General features: G+C 41.8%; 1 protein-coding gene across 1 annotated transcript; it reads left to right on the top strand.

Annotated features, from left to right (window-relative positions):
* Positions 1-1,125: 1,125 nt before the first annotated feature.
* LOC134206437 (mucin-5AC-like) lies at positions 1,126-18,230 on the top strand. The gene is made up of 6 exons (XM_062682154.1): positions 1,126-1,256; positions 8,103-8,359; positions 15,381-16,374; positions 16,567-16,803; positions 16,993-17,989; positions 18,048-18,230. Exons 1-6 carry the CDS (start codon positions 1,126-1,128, stop codon positions 18,228-18,230), a joined length of 2,799 nt encoding a protein of 932 aa, XP_062538138.1.
* The last annotated feature ends 230 nt before the right edge of the window (positions 18,231-18,460 follow it).

Below are 18,460 nucleotides of genomic sequence, written 5' to 3'. Positions count from 1 at the left end.
GATCAACTTATTGACTTCGGAATGGCAGTACAAGCGTTAAACGATCATATTGAAGCTGCGAATGAACGCGCTCACCTATCGAACCCTGCACTATTGCAGGAATTCGTCACGGAACTCACAGCAGACTAACATATGATGTTGGCAGGATACGCTCGAAGGTTTCAGCACGTTGTACGTGAAACGACCAGCGTGGTTACCTTGGAACCGGAGGTGAAGCGATCGAACCCACGCGATCGCCATAAAGGCAAAGGATTTGTTAACTCCCATGCAGTCGAAACACCAGGAAGGTCTGGAGAGTCAACTCGTGAATCGCAGGACTCGTCTAAACAGTTTTATTGCGCCCTCTGCAACAAGAGTGGACACCGATCAAGGTATTGTGCTGCATTCAAACAAGTGCATGTGGACAATCTTCAGCAACGGATTTGGTCGCTGAATCCCAGCAGAATAGGAGAACATGACACTCATCGTCATTCTTCTTCTTCGGCGTTATTTCGAATTGACACGTTCGCATTCCTCGATGAAGGTTCTGACCTGACACTGGTGAAAAGCGACCTGGCGAGTGGAAGGAACACCGCTACCGTTGTGTCTCCGATGGACCGGAAATGTATCCAGTATCGAAAAGGACTCGCAACAGATTACGTTTGATATTTCTGGCATTGGACAACGCAAGCGGCATAGGCTGCTGAATGCACGTACCGTTGGTAATTTGGGACTTCCAAGCCAGAGCCACATTTGGAAGTACGTGTCTCTCAAACCCAACAGACGAAGCAACTAAATGGGGTAGTGTCCCATACTTTGACCAGAATAGTAAGTGGTTTCAGGGGCCTGAATTCTTGCGCCTGCCAGAAAGCGGTTGGCCTAAGTCTAAACAACCAATTAGTGTTACTGCTGAAGAGATGCGTGCGTCGTGTCAGTTTTGTACACTGTTCTCGGGAACCTACAGCCGACTTCGACAGGTTTTCTTCCTGGAATCGATTACAACGAGTCGTCGCATACGTATTACGCTTCTTACGCAACTCGGCCAAAAAGGCGCTGAAATACTATGGAGCGTTTCAGCAAACCGAGCTACGAATAGCAGAGACAGCCATCTTGAAGTTGGCGCAACACGACGCTTAGCCGGATGAGATGCCAGACGTTATCGAACAAGAGAGTATCGGGAAATCTAGTGCCATCTATCAACTAATGCCAATGTTGGACGACAACGGTCTGCTCCGCGAACGCGATCGCATTGGCGCTGTGAAGAAAGTTTGCATACTGTATGCGTCATCCCGCATACACTAGCTGCGATCATTCGAAGATATATCTACAGTCAGTGCGCAGAACAGCGAACTAGTGATGGTTGACGAAATACTTGCCGGATAGAGCATGGCAATCGAAGTGGTTTGACGAAACACGGCCGCTCAAAGCCGGGGATCTGGTAATGGTTGCAGAGCCAGCTAAACGCAACGGATGGGAGAGGACGGATCATTCGCAATATACAAAACCCTGATGGTCGACATCGACAAGCGGTGGTGAAGATTGGAAGGAAGGCTCTGGTGAGACCGGTAGCAAGGCTGGCGCTTCTTAACCTGATAGAGAGATGTGAGACTCTGGAGTCTCGGTGAAAAGTACGACGAGGCGTCAAGTTGTCACCGCATTACACGTCAATCGACTAAAGCGTCACGATGAAAGGAGTGACAGCAGAACAACCTCCGATCAACCGGCATAGCGACATTCTTTTTGGTGTCAACCTCTTAACAGGCCGCACGTGTAAAGTTATACCTATTTTAAAATTTCTATAAATTCCAATAATTGAAACTAGTGTAAATTGAAGCAGTGAAATTTGTTCTAGTTAAGTTTATTTGAAACTGTGAAACAACGGAAATGGAATGAGGAAATTCCTTGAAGATTTCTTTTCTTCTCTTCAAGTTTTACTTCTTCTAATTTATTTATTTATTTATTGATTGATTTATTTATTTATTTATTTATTTGAATTAATAGAAACTGGCCAACAATAGTCTTATTGAATAACTTAATATTCTAAAGATTCCTAACTAATTGAATACACCATCTTTTTTTACATCAAAACATCATATCACGATTACCAACAACTTAGCCAGGGACATCTAAATGAACGCTAAACCTAATTAACATTTCAGTATAAGTATAAATAAAAACAATATCACATCAACTTCGGCTATTCTTCTAGAAAAATCTCCGGCATTTCCTTTAGGAATGCATTCGAGAGTTTCTTCAAGAATACATACGGAATTTCCTCCCAAAATTCCACCAGAAGTTTCTTCAGAAATTTATTACGGAAATCCTCCGATTTTGCTCCATATTTCACTTGTAAATCTATGAGAAATTCTTTCAGAATTTCTTCTAGGAACTTCTCTCCTAGCAGCACACATATTCTATATAGGTTACTGCAACTCATATGTGACCAGATTTAGTCGCAATCAAGTTGCTGCATTTGCCTGACCCGGGCATTACTATTTATTTATTGTACATGGTCTTTAACTTGTAAATTGCACAGACTGATTGTTTGACTTAATCCTATTTTTAAAAACCAATTTGATAACATTAAAGTCGAAAAAACAACACACTTCGTTGAATAGTCTGCAGCATAAGTCCAATGGATTATTTTGACCGTAGTGTGTGCGGTGGCCACGGATCCATAACAGTTGACGATTCCTGAGTTGACGAGACGGTGCATGAAATCGAACATTCTCCAGGATGTAACGGCAGTCGATGTTGCACGTTATGACGTCGAAAATAAACATCCTCTGAAGCATCACTCGACGGTCTGCCATTGGTTGTAAGTCAATCAAAGCACAACGATTTCGGTATGGAGGCAGGTTTGATGGATCGTTCCATGGTAAGCGGCGCAAGGCGTAGTTGATGAAGCGTTTTTGTATTCTCTCGATGTGTTCAATGTGAACGGAATGATACGGAGCCCAGATTTGCACTCCATACTCTAGTATGCTCCGAATTAATGCACAATATAATGATTTGAGAGCATGGACATCATCGAACTGTGCTGTATTCCGCCGTGAAAATCCAAGCATGGCATTGGCCTTAGCAATGGTAACTGATAAATGTTCAGTAAAACGAAGCTTACTGTCGAGAACGATTCCAAGGTCTTTGATTGATGTAACCCTCTGAAGCGCTGTGTGATTCAGACAATAGTCATAGGTTACAGAAGATCGGCAACGAGTGAATGTTAAGCTTTGCATTTAGTCGGGTTCATCTGCATACCATTGATCTTGCACCAGTTTGCAACATTCATAATATCAGTATGTAAAGCACAACAGTCTACGAGCGATTTTATGACACGGTATATTTTCGAATCATAGGGAGGGAATGTCATAGGCATCAGACTTGCCGCCATGTACTTTAACGAAAGCCTTGCGAGAGGATAAGTACGATTTTAACCACCGAATGATCCAAGTAGGTAAGCCAAGTCGGTCAAGTTTTTCTATCGCTAGTGCATGTGCCACGCCTTGTCAAACGCCTTTGAAAAGTCAAAATAAATAGCGTCGACCTGGCTACGGTTCTCCAATTCGTCTAGCACTGTATGAGTGAATGCCATTAGGTTGGATGTCGTCAAGCGCTTTTTCATTAACCCATGTTGATACTCGGAGATGATAGACTGTACTGCTGGGTATAATACTTCGTGCAAAAGACTCTCAAAAACTTTGGCGAAACAGTTCAAGATTGATATCGGACGGTAGTTCTCTACACTATGTATGTTACCGGATTTGTACACGGGAACGATCGAAGCAAGCTTCCAAGCTTCCGGGAAAACACTATCGCTTATAGATCGATTGAAAATTGAAGCAATGGGCATTGCCAGCGATGAAGCACATTGTTTGATGAAGGTGGGCGGTAAGTGATCGGGTCCCGGTCCTTTTGATGTGTCAAGCGAGCTGAGAGTTTCAAAAATATCCGCATTGCTAAAAGTGACTTGAGGAAGCCGGACGGAGTACGACGGAAGACTTTCGATGTAGCTTTGATCTAGTGGAGGAGGATTGTCGTCATGTACTGAGCGGAAGAAGCTGGCAAACAAATTTGCTGTTGCGTCAGGTGATCGGGAGGAAAGCGTACGATAAGTGACGTCAACAAGTATATTGTTCGACCCCTTCCTTTTTTTAATGTAGGCCCAGAACGATGAAGGATCATTTTTCAAGTTTGCTTGAAGGCTTTCCATGTACTCACGGAACCGACAATGCTGCATACGAGTATATTCTTCTTCAGCTAACCGCAGATTAGCCGCGTTCGCTTCAATCCTGTTTCGGACGAACTTCTTCCTGCATTTCCGCAGACGATTGCGAAGATTCCGGAGCTGTGGCGTCCACCATTGTACTTCTTAGATGGTCGTCAAATTTTGACCAGCACGTTTTCTTGGATGATCGGTTCGATTACTCTAGGAACTCTTCATTTATTACCTCCGGGATAACTTCCAGGAATACCTCCATAAATTCAATAGTGAAATCCTCTAGGATTTCATTCTGGAACTCTTTTCGCAATTACTTCAGAATATCCTTCAAGAATTCCTCTAGAAATTTCTTTAGGAATTTCTCTAGGTATTTGTTCAAGTATTTCACTAGAAATTCTTCCAGGTATTTTTCCGGGAATTCCTTCAGGTACTTCTTCAGAAATTCCTTCAGGAATTTCTCCGGGAATTTTTCCGTGGAATTGTCCTAGATTTCTTTTTAAGTAAATTATTTCTAGCTTTTTAGTGGAATGTCATCACTTGTCATAAGACGAGTTTGTACTATCCCATTAAACTCCACAACTTAATTGTACCTCTGTCAATACGTATTTCGACCTCAACAGTAAGGTCGTCTTCAGTGTCTCATACTTGACTCCACTTCTTTCTAGAATTCTTTCCGAACTACACTCGGAATTTCATCCAGAATTTCATTCAATCTAATTTGAGAGTTCCTCCAGGATATCTCCCAAGAATTCTTCCAGGAATTTCTTCAGAACAAAACCTGCAAATTCATCCGGTTTATTTCAGGACTTCCTTGTGGGAACGAGTTTTACCAAGGGTTCCTCCGGGAATCCCTCCAGGAACTTCACATCCCCGGAGGTACAGTGACTATAATAACAGTGTCGTCAAGTGTCAGAATTGGAACAGAATCGTCTGTCAGTTCCATACAAATGCGCGTTCCAAACGAGCAGGACACCTGTCAAACGTGGCACATGACGTTACTCTTCTTATAGGACTCTACCCGGAGGATATTTGGCAGGAATTTCACGGGAAACGGGATTTCGGAAGTTTCTCTAGAAATTCAATCCCGGATATTTCCGGGAAATTCTTCCTGTAGTTCTCCAAGAAATTCCTCCAGAAATTCCTCCGGAAATTACTGTGGGAGTTCCTTCTCAGAGGAACACCCGGAGGAACTGCCGGTGAAACTAGTGGATCTCCCGGAGGAATTCTCGAAGGAACTGCCGGAGGAATTTCAGGAGGAACTCCTAAAAGATTTCCTAAAGGACCTCCCGGAGGAATTCCCAGAGAAACTATCGGAAGAACTTCGGGAGGAATTTCCAGCTAAATTTCTGTAGAAAGCCTAAATGATTTCCTGAAAAAGAGCTACTGGTGGAACTTCCTGATGGATTCCTGGAAAAACTCCCGGATAAATTGCCGGTGGTATTCCCGGAGGAGCTCTCGAAGGAATTCTCGAAGGAACTTCCGGAGGAATTTCGGAATAAACTTCCGGAAGAATTTTCAAAGGAACCCTCGTAGGAAATGCCAGTGAAACTATCAGAAGAATTCTCGGAATTTTTTTTTGAGAATTCATCTTATAGACAAATCTCGTCTAGCTGAAACCTTTGTAGGAATATGTAGCTGGACCATTATCGTCATCATCAGAGGACCTCCCGGAGAATTCCCTGAGGAGCTTCCAGAGATATTCTCGAAGAAGATTCTTGAGGAATTTCTTTATAAATTCCTGAAGAAGCCTAAATGAATTCCAGAAAGTAAGCCTAAATGAATTCCCGGAGGAAATTCTGGAGAATTTCTCGGAAGAATTTTCAGAGGAACTACCGGAATAATTCTCGGAGGAAATCCTGGAGGAATTCTTGGAGGAACTGCCAGGGAAACTCCTGGAAGAATTCCCGGAGGAACTCCCGGAGGATCTCCCAGTGGAAATCTTGAAGTTTCCACCGGAATTCTTTCAGGATTTCTTTGGGAAATAATCTAGGAATTCCTCCAAAAATTCCATTGTTGATTTCATTTTCGGTATGATTTCTGTATAATTTTCGGTGGAATACCTGGAGAAAATCTTTGAAATTTTCACAAGAACTTTCAGGGAAAATTTTCAGGAATTCACACAAGAAATTCGAAGATTTTTCGCGAAATTTTCAGAAATGTTTACTGGCAATTGTGCTGAATATTCTTAGGAATTCCACGTTGCAATTTTTCAGAAATTTTTATGAAAAACACCATGAAAGAATTATCTGAAGAATTCCCTGCAGAACTTATAAAGGAGTTCGTGGAGAATTTCTCGGAGTAAATAATAGTGGAATTTTCGGCTGGATTCCCAGCGAAATTTATGGTGGAATTCCTAAAGACATTACAGAAGAAGTTGCTGGAGGCATTCCTGAAGAATCCCTGATAGAATTCCGGATAAAATGACTGGAGCAATTATCGAAGGAATTCCTGGACGAAGCTTGCATATTGTTTGTTCTGCCCATTTGATAAAAATTATTTTATTATTATTATTTCAGAGGGGATTTGTTTAGAAATTTAGATGTATGATTCTAGTGTTCTAAAACTTATGGAAGCATGCAGCATTTTTATAATAATTGTTATAGCTGATTTTAAATTCTTTCTAAATCATCATCAGACAATAAACATGAATTTTTAAGTCCATTATTGTTGTTAAATAAACGCACAACGCAAACGTTGCATTGTGGAAGTGAATGCGTCACAACGCTGACTGTGTTTTTATAAAACTACTATAAAAATACCATTCAGAGGACCTAAAAAAGGACGATTCCCGGCACCGGGAATCAAACCCAGCCACCCTCAGCATGGTCTTGCTTTGTAGCCGCGCGTCCAACCGCACGGCTTAGGAGGGCCCCTTATTGAAAGCTTGAAGAACTTGATTGTATTATATTGTACTTACCAGAATTAATTAATCACAGTTGAAGCACAGCACGGTAACCTCTATTGCACCCTTATTTCTCTGACGACAGGAAGAGTGTTCACTTGTGAATGTCCCAGTTTTATTAAAATCGAATGATTCTACGCAAAGTTATGCTGATTTGAATTTCGACAAAATTTTGCCTATCTGAACCTTTTTGTCACACCTCTGTTTTGATGATGAATTTTGGTGAAAATTTTCACAGTTCTCAAAAGTGTCCTCTAGTACCGGACACTATACCAAGAAAAAACTATTGAATTCAAGTAAATTTGAACAAAACAGATGTAAACAATGGTTATTTGGTCACATGAAAAATCCCACTGTCCGGACCTGGGGAACAGCTACTGGATGTAACAAAGCATGATCCTTATTTAAAATATGGCTAATATTGATAAAACCTGCATAATCCGAATGCATTCTAATGATTCAAATATTGTTGATTTAAATCTTCTAAGGTGAAACATCTTTTTTAGATTTCCTGGGCCAGGACCGGGATTTAAACGCAGATGAAAAATCCTACCTTAACCCTAGTTACAGGAAATCACAAGTTAGAGGTTTAATTGTTATCGGTAGCAACAGATCCAACGAGAAACTATCACGCAATGTGCTACCTAACAATATATTACTTTTCGCACTGTCAGTAATCTTGACATTGTCAGTTTCCCAGCTTAAAATGAAGTCGAGCTTTCTGTTGTTGTCAGTCGTTTTATATACTACCACAAGTATTTTGGCATTCGAAGTCATGTACGAAGGCTTCGAGCAGCTAAATGGTACGGATTTGATGGATTGTCAAGTGCGGGTCACCAAAATAAATCGTACCACAGCTGCTCTGGTTGGTACAATCACTCTAAAACAACGAATCGACGATGATTACAAGGTTATTAAAACATCCACGTACTAATTCATGAACGAATCGATCATATTTGATGAACATCTCTTTCTTAAGTTTCACGTATCCGTGTTTCATAGTGCCAAAGGGAATCAGCAATTCAATTACTACCCGATGAAGATACCAGCCATTGACATCTGCACCTTCACCAGAGTTTTCTGGCCGGACTACATCGAGTACTACAAAAGCTACGTGGATAATATCATTGCAGTTGGGGAATGTCCCATTGAACCAAGACAGACAAGGGTGAACAAGCATATATTGGATGCGAAGATGTTTCCGCCATATATGCCAGCTGGATTGTGGAAGCTGTACGTTAACTTTAACAATGATGCAGGTCACGGAATAAGTTTTTATTTCACGATGAAAATATTTGGAGAAGGCTATTTTGGATAGACACTAAAGTATTGAAGTACATCAATAAATGGCTTGTTTCTGTCTTCTTCGTCTGAATTATTTTTCATTTTCATACTATAAACAACAATTTTTTTTTCATAGAGCTGGGCTTTGATAGACATCCCCGCAATCTCGACTGTACTCCGCGCCCTCTTGTATAAACCGGATCAGAAGCAAATACCATCATTGAAGCGTTGCTGTCCGGCATTCTAGTCCTGCTCATCGTTTCCTTCCAGCCTTAACCACTTTGTAGATCCGGATTGGTTGAAGAATTGGTCAAGCTCAAGCTCGCCACACACTGCTAGTGTGCAAGTCCTCCTTGAGCAAGGTACAAGTCTTAAATGACCACCGGTCTTATGGTCCTCATGATAAATTTGATGCGGATGTGAAACTTTTGACGACTAGGCCTGTCTTTTCTATATTGGGGTACACTTTACGATTGCGAAAATCAGGGACCGTCACGAAAATATGATAAACTTTAAAATTTAATATCTCAGCCGTTTCTCGATGGATTTTCAATTTTTTTTTCGGACCTTTCGATCAAGGATGAGTCAACGCTTATTTGTGTTTATATGAAATTACTGATTTTTAACTATTTATTATCGATAATTTATAAAAAGGTTAGAAACAGGTAAACCAACCAATCACGTACATGCATCACTAGCACAGACATCAAAATCAAGCAACTTACGAGTTTAGATCTAATCCTCAGTTTAAACAAGATTTCTTGCAGAGCGGACGCATCAAAGTGATCGCAGCGGAGTGGGAACAGTATCACGGATTTTCAACGGGAATTCAAATAAACCTCAACAGCCAGCATATTATAAGAAGAAAGGGCTACAAAAATAGCACTGTTGCGATCCCGCGACCCCAGTGGCGATGCTGAAAATTTATAACAAATTGTGGTGTCAGTTAGTTTTTGGAAAGGCGCATTAGGGAAAGGAAATTTATTCTTCTCAGGACCAGCATTTTTTTGAAAAGTAACGTTTGAATTGCGAAAATGGATTGTTTCGGTGGCATCGGTGTTTGAATACAAGAAAGCTACCTCCCGGCGCGCGGGCCATTTTGATCGGGATTCCGCAAAGCGTGGTTGAACCATTTATAAGGCAATGGCAACTATATTGCCACCAAGGAATCATATGTTTTTCTGTTTATTAACAAGATCTCTACTTATTATTTCCCATGTAGTGGCATGACGTGAAAATTGTTATCGGAGACGCTAACGCTCAGGTCGGTAGAGAGGACTTTTTTCTGTCCCATAATTGGTAGGGAGAGCCTTCACTCCGCTACCAATGACAACGGCCTACGGCTAGTAAATTTTGCTGCTGCCAGAGGGATAGCCATCAGTAGCACCTTCTTCTTCTTCTTCTTCTTCTTATTGGCATGACATCCCCACACTGGGACAGAGCCGCCTCGCAGCTTAGTGTTCATTAAGCACTTCCACAGTTATTAACCGCGAGGTTTCTAAGCCAGGTTACCATTTTTGCATTCGTATATCATGAGGCTAACACGATGATACTTTTATGCCCAGGGAAGTCGAGACAATTTCCAAACCGAAAATTGTCTAGACCGGCACCGGGAATCGAACCCAGCCACCCTCAGCATGGTCTTGCTTTGTAGCCGCGCGTCTTACCGCACGGCTAAGGAGGGCCCTCAGTAGCACCTACTCTGCACGAAAGAACATCCGAAAGCACACCTGGAGACACCCAAATGGTGAAACTTGCAACCAGATAGACCATGTTCTGGTGAATGGGCACCATTTCTCGGATGTTATCGATGTGCGGACATTCAGAGGTCCAAACATTGACTCTGATCACTACCTCGTTGTAAGTAAAATTCGATAACGGTTGTCAACTGTATCGAACGAAAGATCACAGCGAACGGTGCGTTACAATATCCAGCAATTGTCGACGGAAGGAGTATCGGCTGAGTACTGCCAGAAGCTCGACGAATGGATAAGTGCAATCAACGTTAGCGATAACATCAACGATCTATGGAAATTGATCCATGGAGCGGTAAGCCCCAAAGCACGAGAAGTGGTAGGCACTGCACAGAGGCGACCCAGGACGGGTTGGTGCGATGTGGAGTGTCAGAGAGTGACAGACGAGAAGTACATTGCCAGAAGCCGAATGTTGGTGTCGGGTACCCGATCGAATAGAGATCGTTACAAGGAAGCAAGAGCAGCCGAAAAACGAACCCAACGCAGGAAGAAAAAAGAGTACGAAGAACAAGTTATTAGTATTGCGCAGGAAAAAATGGAGCAAAACGATATGCGGAGGTTTTATGAGTCTGTCAATGGCGTGCAGAGAAAGACAGCGCCATCTCCCGTCATGTGCAACGACCAACAAGGGAATTTGCTGACAGATAAAACCGAAGTGGCTGCCAGGTGGAAGCAACACTTCGAAACTTTGTTGAATAGTGGAAGTGACGGTGCATCGGTGAACAGAATAAATATTAGCGACGATAGACAAGCTGTGGAGTCACCAACACTAGATGAGGTTAAAAAAGCTATTAAAGAGCTGAAAAACAATAAGGCTGCGGGGAAGGACCAGCTCCCGGCTGAACTTCTCAAACATGGCAGTGAGCAGCTTAATGTAGGTCTGCACCATATTATGTCGAAAATATGGGAAGACGAGGAAATTTCTGCTAGCTGGTTGGACGGCCTCATTTGCCCTCTCTTTAAGAAAGGGCACAGACTGGAGTGCGCCAATTACCGAGGAATAACCCTCCTTAATTCGGCGTACAAAATCATCTGTTTATTGATTTCAAGGCGGAAAATGGTTTTCCGGCGAAACTGATACGGCTGATTCGTATAACGTTGGATGGATAGAAATCAAGTGTAAGGGTTGCGGATGAAATATCGACGTCATTTGTTACCTTGGATGGATTAAAGCAGGGTGATGCACTCGCGAATCTACTGTTCAATATAGCGCTCGAGGGAGCGATTAGGAAAACTGGTGTGCAAAGATGCGGTACCATTATCACAAGATCGCATATGCTCCTGGGATTTGCGGACGATATTATCGAGATTGATCGCCGTGCCGTGGAAGAGGCTTTTGTGCCTTTTAAGAGGGAGACAGCGAGGATTGGACTCACAATCAATACCAGCAAAACGAAGTACATGGTCGCTGACAATCAACGTGGGTTCATTAGTGGTGGTGGTAGCGAAATGGTGCTGGATGGTGAAAAAGTGGTAGAAGAATTTGTGTATCTTGGAACATTAGTGACGTGCGATAATGATGTTACCCGCGAGGTGAAAGGGCGTATTGCAGCTGCAAATAGGGCTTATTATGGACTTGGTAACCAGCTTAAGTCCCGTAGTCTGCAAACGAAAACAATACTTGCGCTGTATACTACTCTGATTCTTCCGGTGGCATTATACGGCCATAAATCATGGACGTTAAGGTCACTCCTGACGGAATCCAAGTTTCAAAGTGCTCGCATTTTCGGGGGCACTCCACTCGATACGGAAGCAACGCACAACTGTCATTTTTCTTGATTTAGTTTTGCTGCGTCGCAGCATGCGTGAAAAAATAAAAATGGCAGTTGTGCGTTGCTTCCGTATCGAGTGGTGTGCCCCCGAAAACGCGAGCACTTTGAAACTTGGATTCCGTCAGGAGTGACCTTAAAGGAGGCTGATCGGAGAGCTTTCGGAGTGTTTGAGCGTAAGGTGCTGCGGACAATACTCGGCGGTAAACAGGAGAACGGTATCTGGCGGCGTCGCATGAACCACGAATTGTACCAGGTGTATAAAGGGCTGGATATTATTAAGCTTATACAACACGGCAGACTACGGTGGGCTGGTCACGTTGTTCGTATGCCGGAAGAACGTCAAGCGAAGATAATATTAAGTAGATAACCCGGAAGATGCCGCAGGCTTCGTGGAAGGCCGCGTACACAATGGCTTTTTGCAGTTGAAGAGGACCTGAGGGCGCTCAATGTTCAGGGAGACTGGAAGCGATTGACCCAGGATCGAGTCCAGTGGAGAAGAATACTCCATTCGGCGTAGGTTCATCAAAGAGCTGTTGCCCATCAAGTATCAAGTAAGTAACCCCCCAGATGAATTTGAGCCATAATAAATTGAAATGTCAATTTGAGAACGTTTTTTTTACGAACAGATCGTAAGTTTCGAGTGGAAGAAGGATTTTCAGTTATAATTCGTTGAAAAAATACGATAAAGATATACTTTTTCCCATTGGTAATAATTATTTTGAATCTCATGTGTTAGATTATGGCGTGATTAGCGTTAAGAATGCTTTTCCTTTCTTGTATATTTGGTTTTTATATTTTTGACGACATTGCTTGGGAAAAGAAGTGCAAAACAAAAAAAATCACTTTGAATGCGTTTTCCAACTAGGACTCTTCGTTAAAAAAATTTAACGTGCCCTGTTTTAATTTGTATAACGTAAAACCATTTTTTTTAAATCTTTTGTTTATTTTTGTTGTTGCCTTTTCTCCTGCTTGCAAGGCAGTGGCAAATTACATTCTCCGAACGGGCCCGTTGTCTGCAGAATCGCGATCAAAATAGCTCGCGCGCGCCGGAAAGCGACTTTCTTATATCTAATGAAGTAGTTCCATTAGCCCCCTCCCCCCTTTATTAAACGTTATGAATGCACATTATATTTACACCCATATCAGATCACAAAGGGACGGGGCTAACGTGCTTAGTTTAAGTTAGTTAGTTAGTTAGTCAAAAAAGCTGCTTTCCGGCGTGCGCGAGCCATTTTGATCGGGCTTCCGTAAAGAGCGGTTTGACAAAATTTGAGCGGAACGGACACAGCAGCACGAAGGCGTGGGTAGCAGTGGCAATGCTGAAAATTTATTCCAAACTAGCAGACCCGACGAACTTTGTTTCGCCTAAAATTGATTTTTTGTCTGATAAGTTCTCGAGTTATGCAGAAATTGCTGGTTCATTTGTATGGGAGCCCCCCTTTCCAAAGAGGGGAGGGGCTTCGAATCATCTTAAGAACCTTCCCCGGCCCCAAAAACCCCTCCATACAAATTTTCACGCCGATCGGTTCAGTCGTTTCAGAGTCTATAAGGGTCAGACAGACAGAAATTCATTTTTATGTATATAGAAGAAGAAGATAGAAGAAGAAGAAGAAGATGGTGGAGGCTTAGCGAAAAATCATCGAGTGGCGGTCTGAAATTTTCAGCGCAAAGTGCCGACAAGCGTTTAAATGCAGTCAGTTATTCATTTAAACAAATTTATAGATTATTTTTCTTATTACAACTGATGACAGTCATTCGAACAAACTTATTGCATCATCTCCTTTCAACGCGCGCCTATTATTCTACTACTAAAGGGCAACTTTCTGTCGTCGCCAAACGATTAAGTTTTGCTCTTCGAAAGAGAAAGAGACACAAACTATGATTACAAATACCATCCATTTCGTATAGCTACGTAGTCCTACGTCACGTTTGCGTACAACCCGATTGGGCTATGAGTTTTTAATTGGGTTTCGCCCTAAATAACAAACCCCCAACTAAATTGTGCTTCAACTAAAGAAAACCCAATTAGCGAACATTGACTGTATTGCTAAAATGCAACTTTAAGATTTTTTTTAAATGTTGTATTGTAAATATTGTCATATTAGCTAAATATGTTGCCATATTGTATCCAAAGTATGAATACAATATAAGCAACCATCAAACAGCAATATATTCCATTGTATACTGTTCATCATATGGTGAATTAATTTTATACTATCGAACCAATGGTACATTTTTATCCGCATTACCTTCATGTAGTGGGAGTTTTAGAGATACTTACTTATCTTTTCGAAATAAGGTTTTTTGACCGAAGACACCGTGAGCTTGTTCATGAAAGCCGTAACACAATGCGGCACAGTTTGCACCAAAATCGACGCTTGCATTACGAGCTCCATTGAGGATGTAACGGTTTCTGACAACCATGACCTAAAATGATCATACGGTAACAATCAGAAAATTCACCATTCTGACCTCATGAATGAAATGTTCGTTGGAAGAAATGCCTAAGTCCAAGAAAAATGGATCTGGTTAAAATATGAAAAAGCATATGTGAATTAGAATTAAAATTGAAAAGTTTTTTGTATTTTATCAAAAACATTTTTAGTCCGAGGCTGGCTCACCTCTAAAAATAAAGTCTGTTTTACCGATGCTCTGAACCTAAACAGTTGAATAATTTTTTCTCTTGTTTATATTATGATGTTTATAATATGTGGCTCTCCTTAGCCTAGCGGTAAAATACGCAGCTGCAAAGAGGGCTGAGTTCAATTCCCGGTTCGACCTAGGAAATTTTCAAGTTCGAAATTTTCTAGACTTTCCTGGGCATAGAGTACTTTCGTGTTAGCCTCAAAAATGGCAATTTGGCTTAGAAACTTCACAGGCAATAACTATAGAAGATCATAATGAACACGAAGCCGCAATGTCGCAGTGGGATAGAGAAACATATTTTCAGAAAGAATTTGATGCTTATTTAGAATCAGAAATGAATAAATTGCGGTTAAACTTTTATTAAACGTTTATTAAGCAACATTTAAAAATTCGCACCGAAAGGACATGTCAACATTCTGCAAGATGAGTTTCAAATATCTTTTGGTCGCGTTCCGCTTTCAATCAATGTCTGCCATGTCTGCCGAGTCAATGCATTTGCATTTATTTTATCAGGAACTGGTCCCTTCAAACAGGTTTAGTTTTTCGGTTGCGTTCTATATTTCGTGTAGTGCTTCTTCGTTACGCATTTCGTTTCCATCTTTTGGACACTTTCTCGCAGCATCATCCTGGGCTTCCAGGTTGAACGATGAAAGCACATAAAAAGGCAATGCAATTGCCAAATTCGGATTCATTGCAATTTAAAAGAGGCCGTGTCGCTGTGCGGAAGTGCTAACAAAGTTTGGTGGTTCTTTCCCCTTAAAATATGGGATCTAGTAGAAGAGAATTTATTATAACTTTAGTAATTTTAAATGGACTGTTCATAGATGTCAAATGCCACGTTAGTGATATTCAGTTGAATTTGGAAAACGATGGATCCATGTTGAAAAAAATGTTTCGGATGGATAAAAATGTGATAAATGTGAATCATAAAACTGAAATTAATGGTGATGAAGCTATAAAGTACGAGGAAAAATCAAAAATACGATCGTTAAAGGGAACTCCAGATACTGAAGCCAACATCTCTGCTAACTCGCCCCTACTCGGAATGTTGAAATCAATGCAGACACTACAAAGTTCTTCAGATGCTGTTGAATACGAGATCAATGATAGTTCCTTAAATGTAATTCCAGCCGAACGATTTGTGCGTCAATTGCCTCCCGAAGTGTCGCAAGACAGTTTACTTCAGTTATTGGGGACTCAGATCGCAAACGCACTAGAAAGCAACAGTGGACAGCAAATACAGAATATAACCTCCCAGATAGCTACTGGATTTTCTAATGTGACGAACCAAGTTGCAGAAGGATTCTCGAATGCAACCAATTCTATAACAAGTAATAGTGACATTAATGCAAGTCTTCAAAGCCAGTTATTACAACTGATTAACTCATTGGGAACAGCGATTAACTCCAGTACCAGTCAGTCGGATTCACCTACAAAAGTTGTATCCCAAGATAGCATATTTCAACAAATTGGATCTCAGCTCAGCAACGCAGCCACCAATGCAACGAGTTCGGGAATCAATTTGCTACAGCCCATTGGCTCACAAGTTCAAAACGTAACAAATCAGTTAACAGGAGCTATCCCGAACGCAGCGAACATCAGTACAATAACTACAGGATCTGAAATACAAAATCAGCTGCTACAATTGATCAATAGTTTAGGGATTAATACAACCAATGCCATCAATCAACAATCAGATAGCAAACCATCAGGTGTTTCACAGGACTCTATATTTTCGCAGATCGTCAATTCTGCATCTTCTGCTTTGGGTAGTTTGGCAACCCAATTTCAAAATGCAAGTGCACAGGCAGCTGCCGGTTTTGCAAATGCTTCCAGTTCCATAACGGAATCTATTAACAGTGCCAGCTCTTCAGGGTCTACGGACCCACTAAGTGTCATAGCATCGCAAATTGGAAGTGTTGGAACGCAGGTCACTAGCGGCATCACAAATGTAACCAATGCTATCGCAGGGTCCAACCTTTCGGTGGATAATTCTACGATCCTAACGGCACTTACAAATGTCTCTAATTCCATAACGGATTCCATCAACAGTGCCAGCTCATCAGGGTCGGACCCACTAAGTGTAATAACATCGCAAATTGGAAGTGTTGGAGCGCAAATCACTGGCGGTATTTCAAATGTAACCAATGCTATCGCGGAATCCAATTTATCGGTGAATAATTCTACGATCCTTACAGCGCTTCAAAACCAACTAGAAACTTTACTAAACTCATCAATAAGTAACACATCCACAATCAACTTATCGGTGGACAATTCTACGATCCTAACAGCACTTCAAAACCAACTACAGACTTTACTGAATGCATCAATAAGTAACACGTCCGCAATCAACTTATCGTTGGATAATTCAACTATCCTTACGGCACTTCAAAACCAACTAGAGACTTTACTGAACGCATCAATAATCAACGAAACCACAACCACAACAACTGAATCTTCTACTGACACAAGCAGTTCAACTTCTACAACAACAACAGGTGCTTCGAACGACCCGATCTTTTTGGCACCATTCCAAACAATCTCTACAAGTCTCTCAAACGCGACCTCAGGTTTGATTCCGAATATATCGTCCGAGACTTTCAACCAAATCGTGGACGCACTGAAACCAAGCGCAATCCAAGGTCAACTGCAAGGAATCGGTTCACAACTTGAAGCTAACATTCCCATAATTTCCAATGATGAAGGCATCCTCAGCACAATTTCCCAAAATATTCTGAACTGGAACAACGTCAATAATCTTTTGTTGCCTTCGAATTTGCTTTCTTCAACCAATAACAATGTGAACCCAGCGCCACTTCCATTGATGTGCCCAGATTGTACTCCTAGCTGCGGAAAAACTAACCCAGAAGCTCGCGTCGCTGGAGGAACGCTACTAAGCCCAACCAATACGTACCCCTGGACTGCCCGCATTCTATACTTCGGTACCGATATTGGCCAAGGAACTCTGATCAATGATCGGGCTGTAATCACCACTGCCACCATCATCAGAACCATTCCCATCTACTCAGCTGTGACTGTCCTGTTCAACGTTTTCGACAAAAGTTCCACCACCGAGCAACGGCTTGAGAGGAATGCGATTAATGTATTCACTCCTAAACTATACAATCCTGCCAATATTTACGACTTCAACATAGGCATTATTCGTCTGGCCACTCCCGTAACCTTGACCAGCACATTTATGCCTATCTGTCTGCCAAAGTATTACGACTCAATCGGAGGGACCAGTGGAAGTCTCATAGGATGGGGAGCTCAAACCCTCACGGGCCAAACGTCGGATACCCCTCGAGAAGTGTCCATCCCACTTTACACCGATCGAGAGTGCCAGCTGTCGAATTCGAACCTGACCACTAACAATCTTTGCGGCGGGGTGGTCAAACCGGCACCAACTGCGGCAATTAAGGCCACCTGCAAGGTATGTATTTCTATCTATTCTGGATCAGAAATGGTTACACAATGATGTTTTTGTCTAGGGCGACGACGGAGCTGCTCTGATGTACCCATCGCGAACCGACGCCACAGTTCTCACACTGCTGGGTGTGGCCATTGATGTCCCAGGTCAAGGCTGTGGAGAAACAAATCAGTTATCGGTTTTCAGCAAGGTGTACAACAATCTCGATTTCATTGTCCTGTACGGTGCTGGTTGTGGTTGTTAAAATACGGTTTGAATGCATTACTGTTCTCTGATAATAAAGTGGAGTTTTTGAAATGGTCTATTCTCTATATTGAGTGTCCAATACAATGTATGAAAGTCATTTTGAGGATGATTTTACTTGTTCGAAAGTTCAAAACTGTTGTTTCACAATGAAGCTCACGAAAGCGGGAAGGCAACACTTCTTAACCTTTCCGTTCCTGACGTCTTTAAAAAATTAAAACTGCGATTCCT

The sequence above is a fragment of the Armigeres subalbatus genome, chromosome 1 (assembly GCF_024139115.2).
Source record: "Armigeres subalbatus isolate Guangzhou_Male chromosome 1, GZ_Asu_2, whole genome shotgun sequence".
Lineage (NCBI taxonomy): Eukaryota > Metazoa > Arthropoda > Insecta > Diptera > Culicidae > Armigeres > Armigeres subalbatus.
Note: the sequence above shows the minus strand (reverse complement) of the source record. Positions and strands in the feature narration are given on the sequence as shown.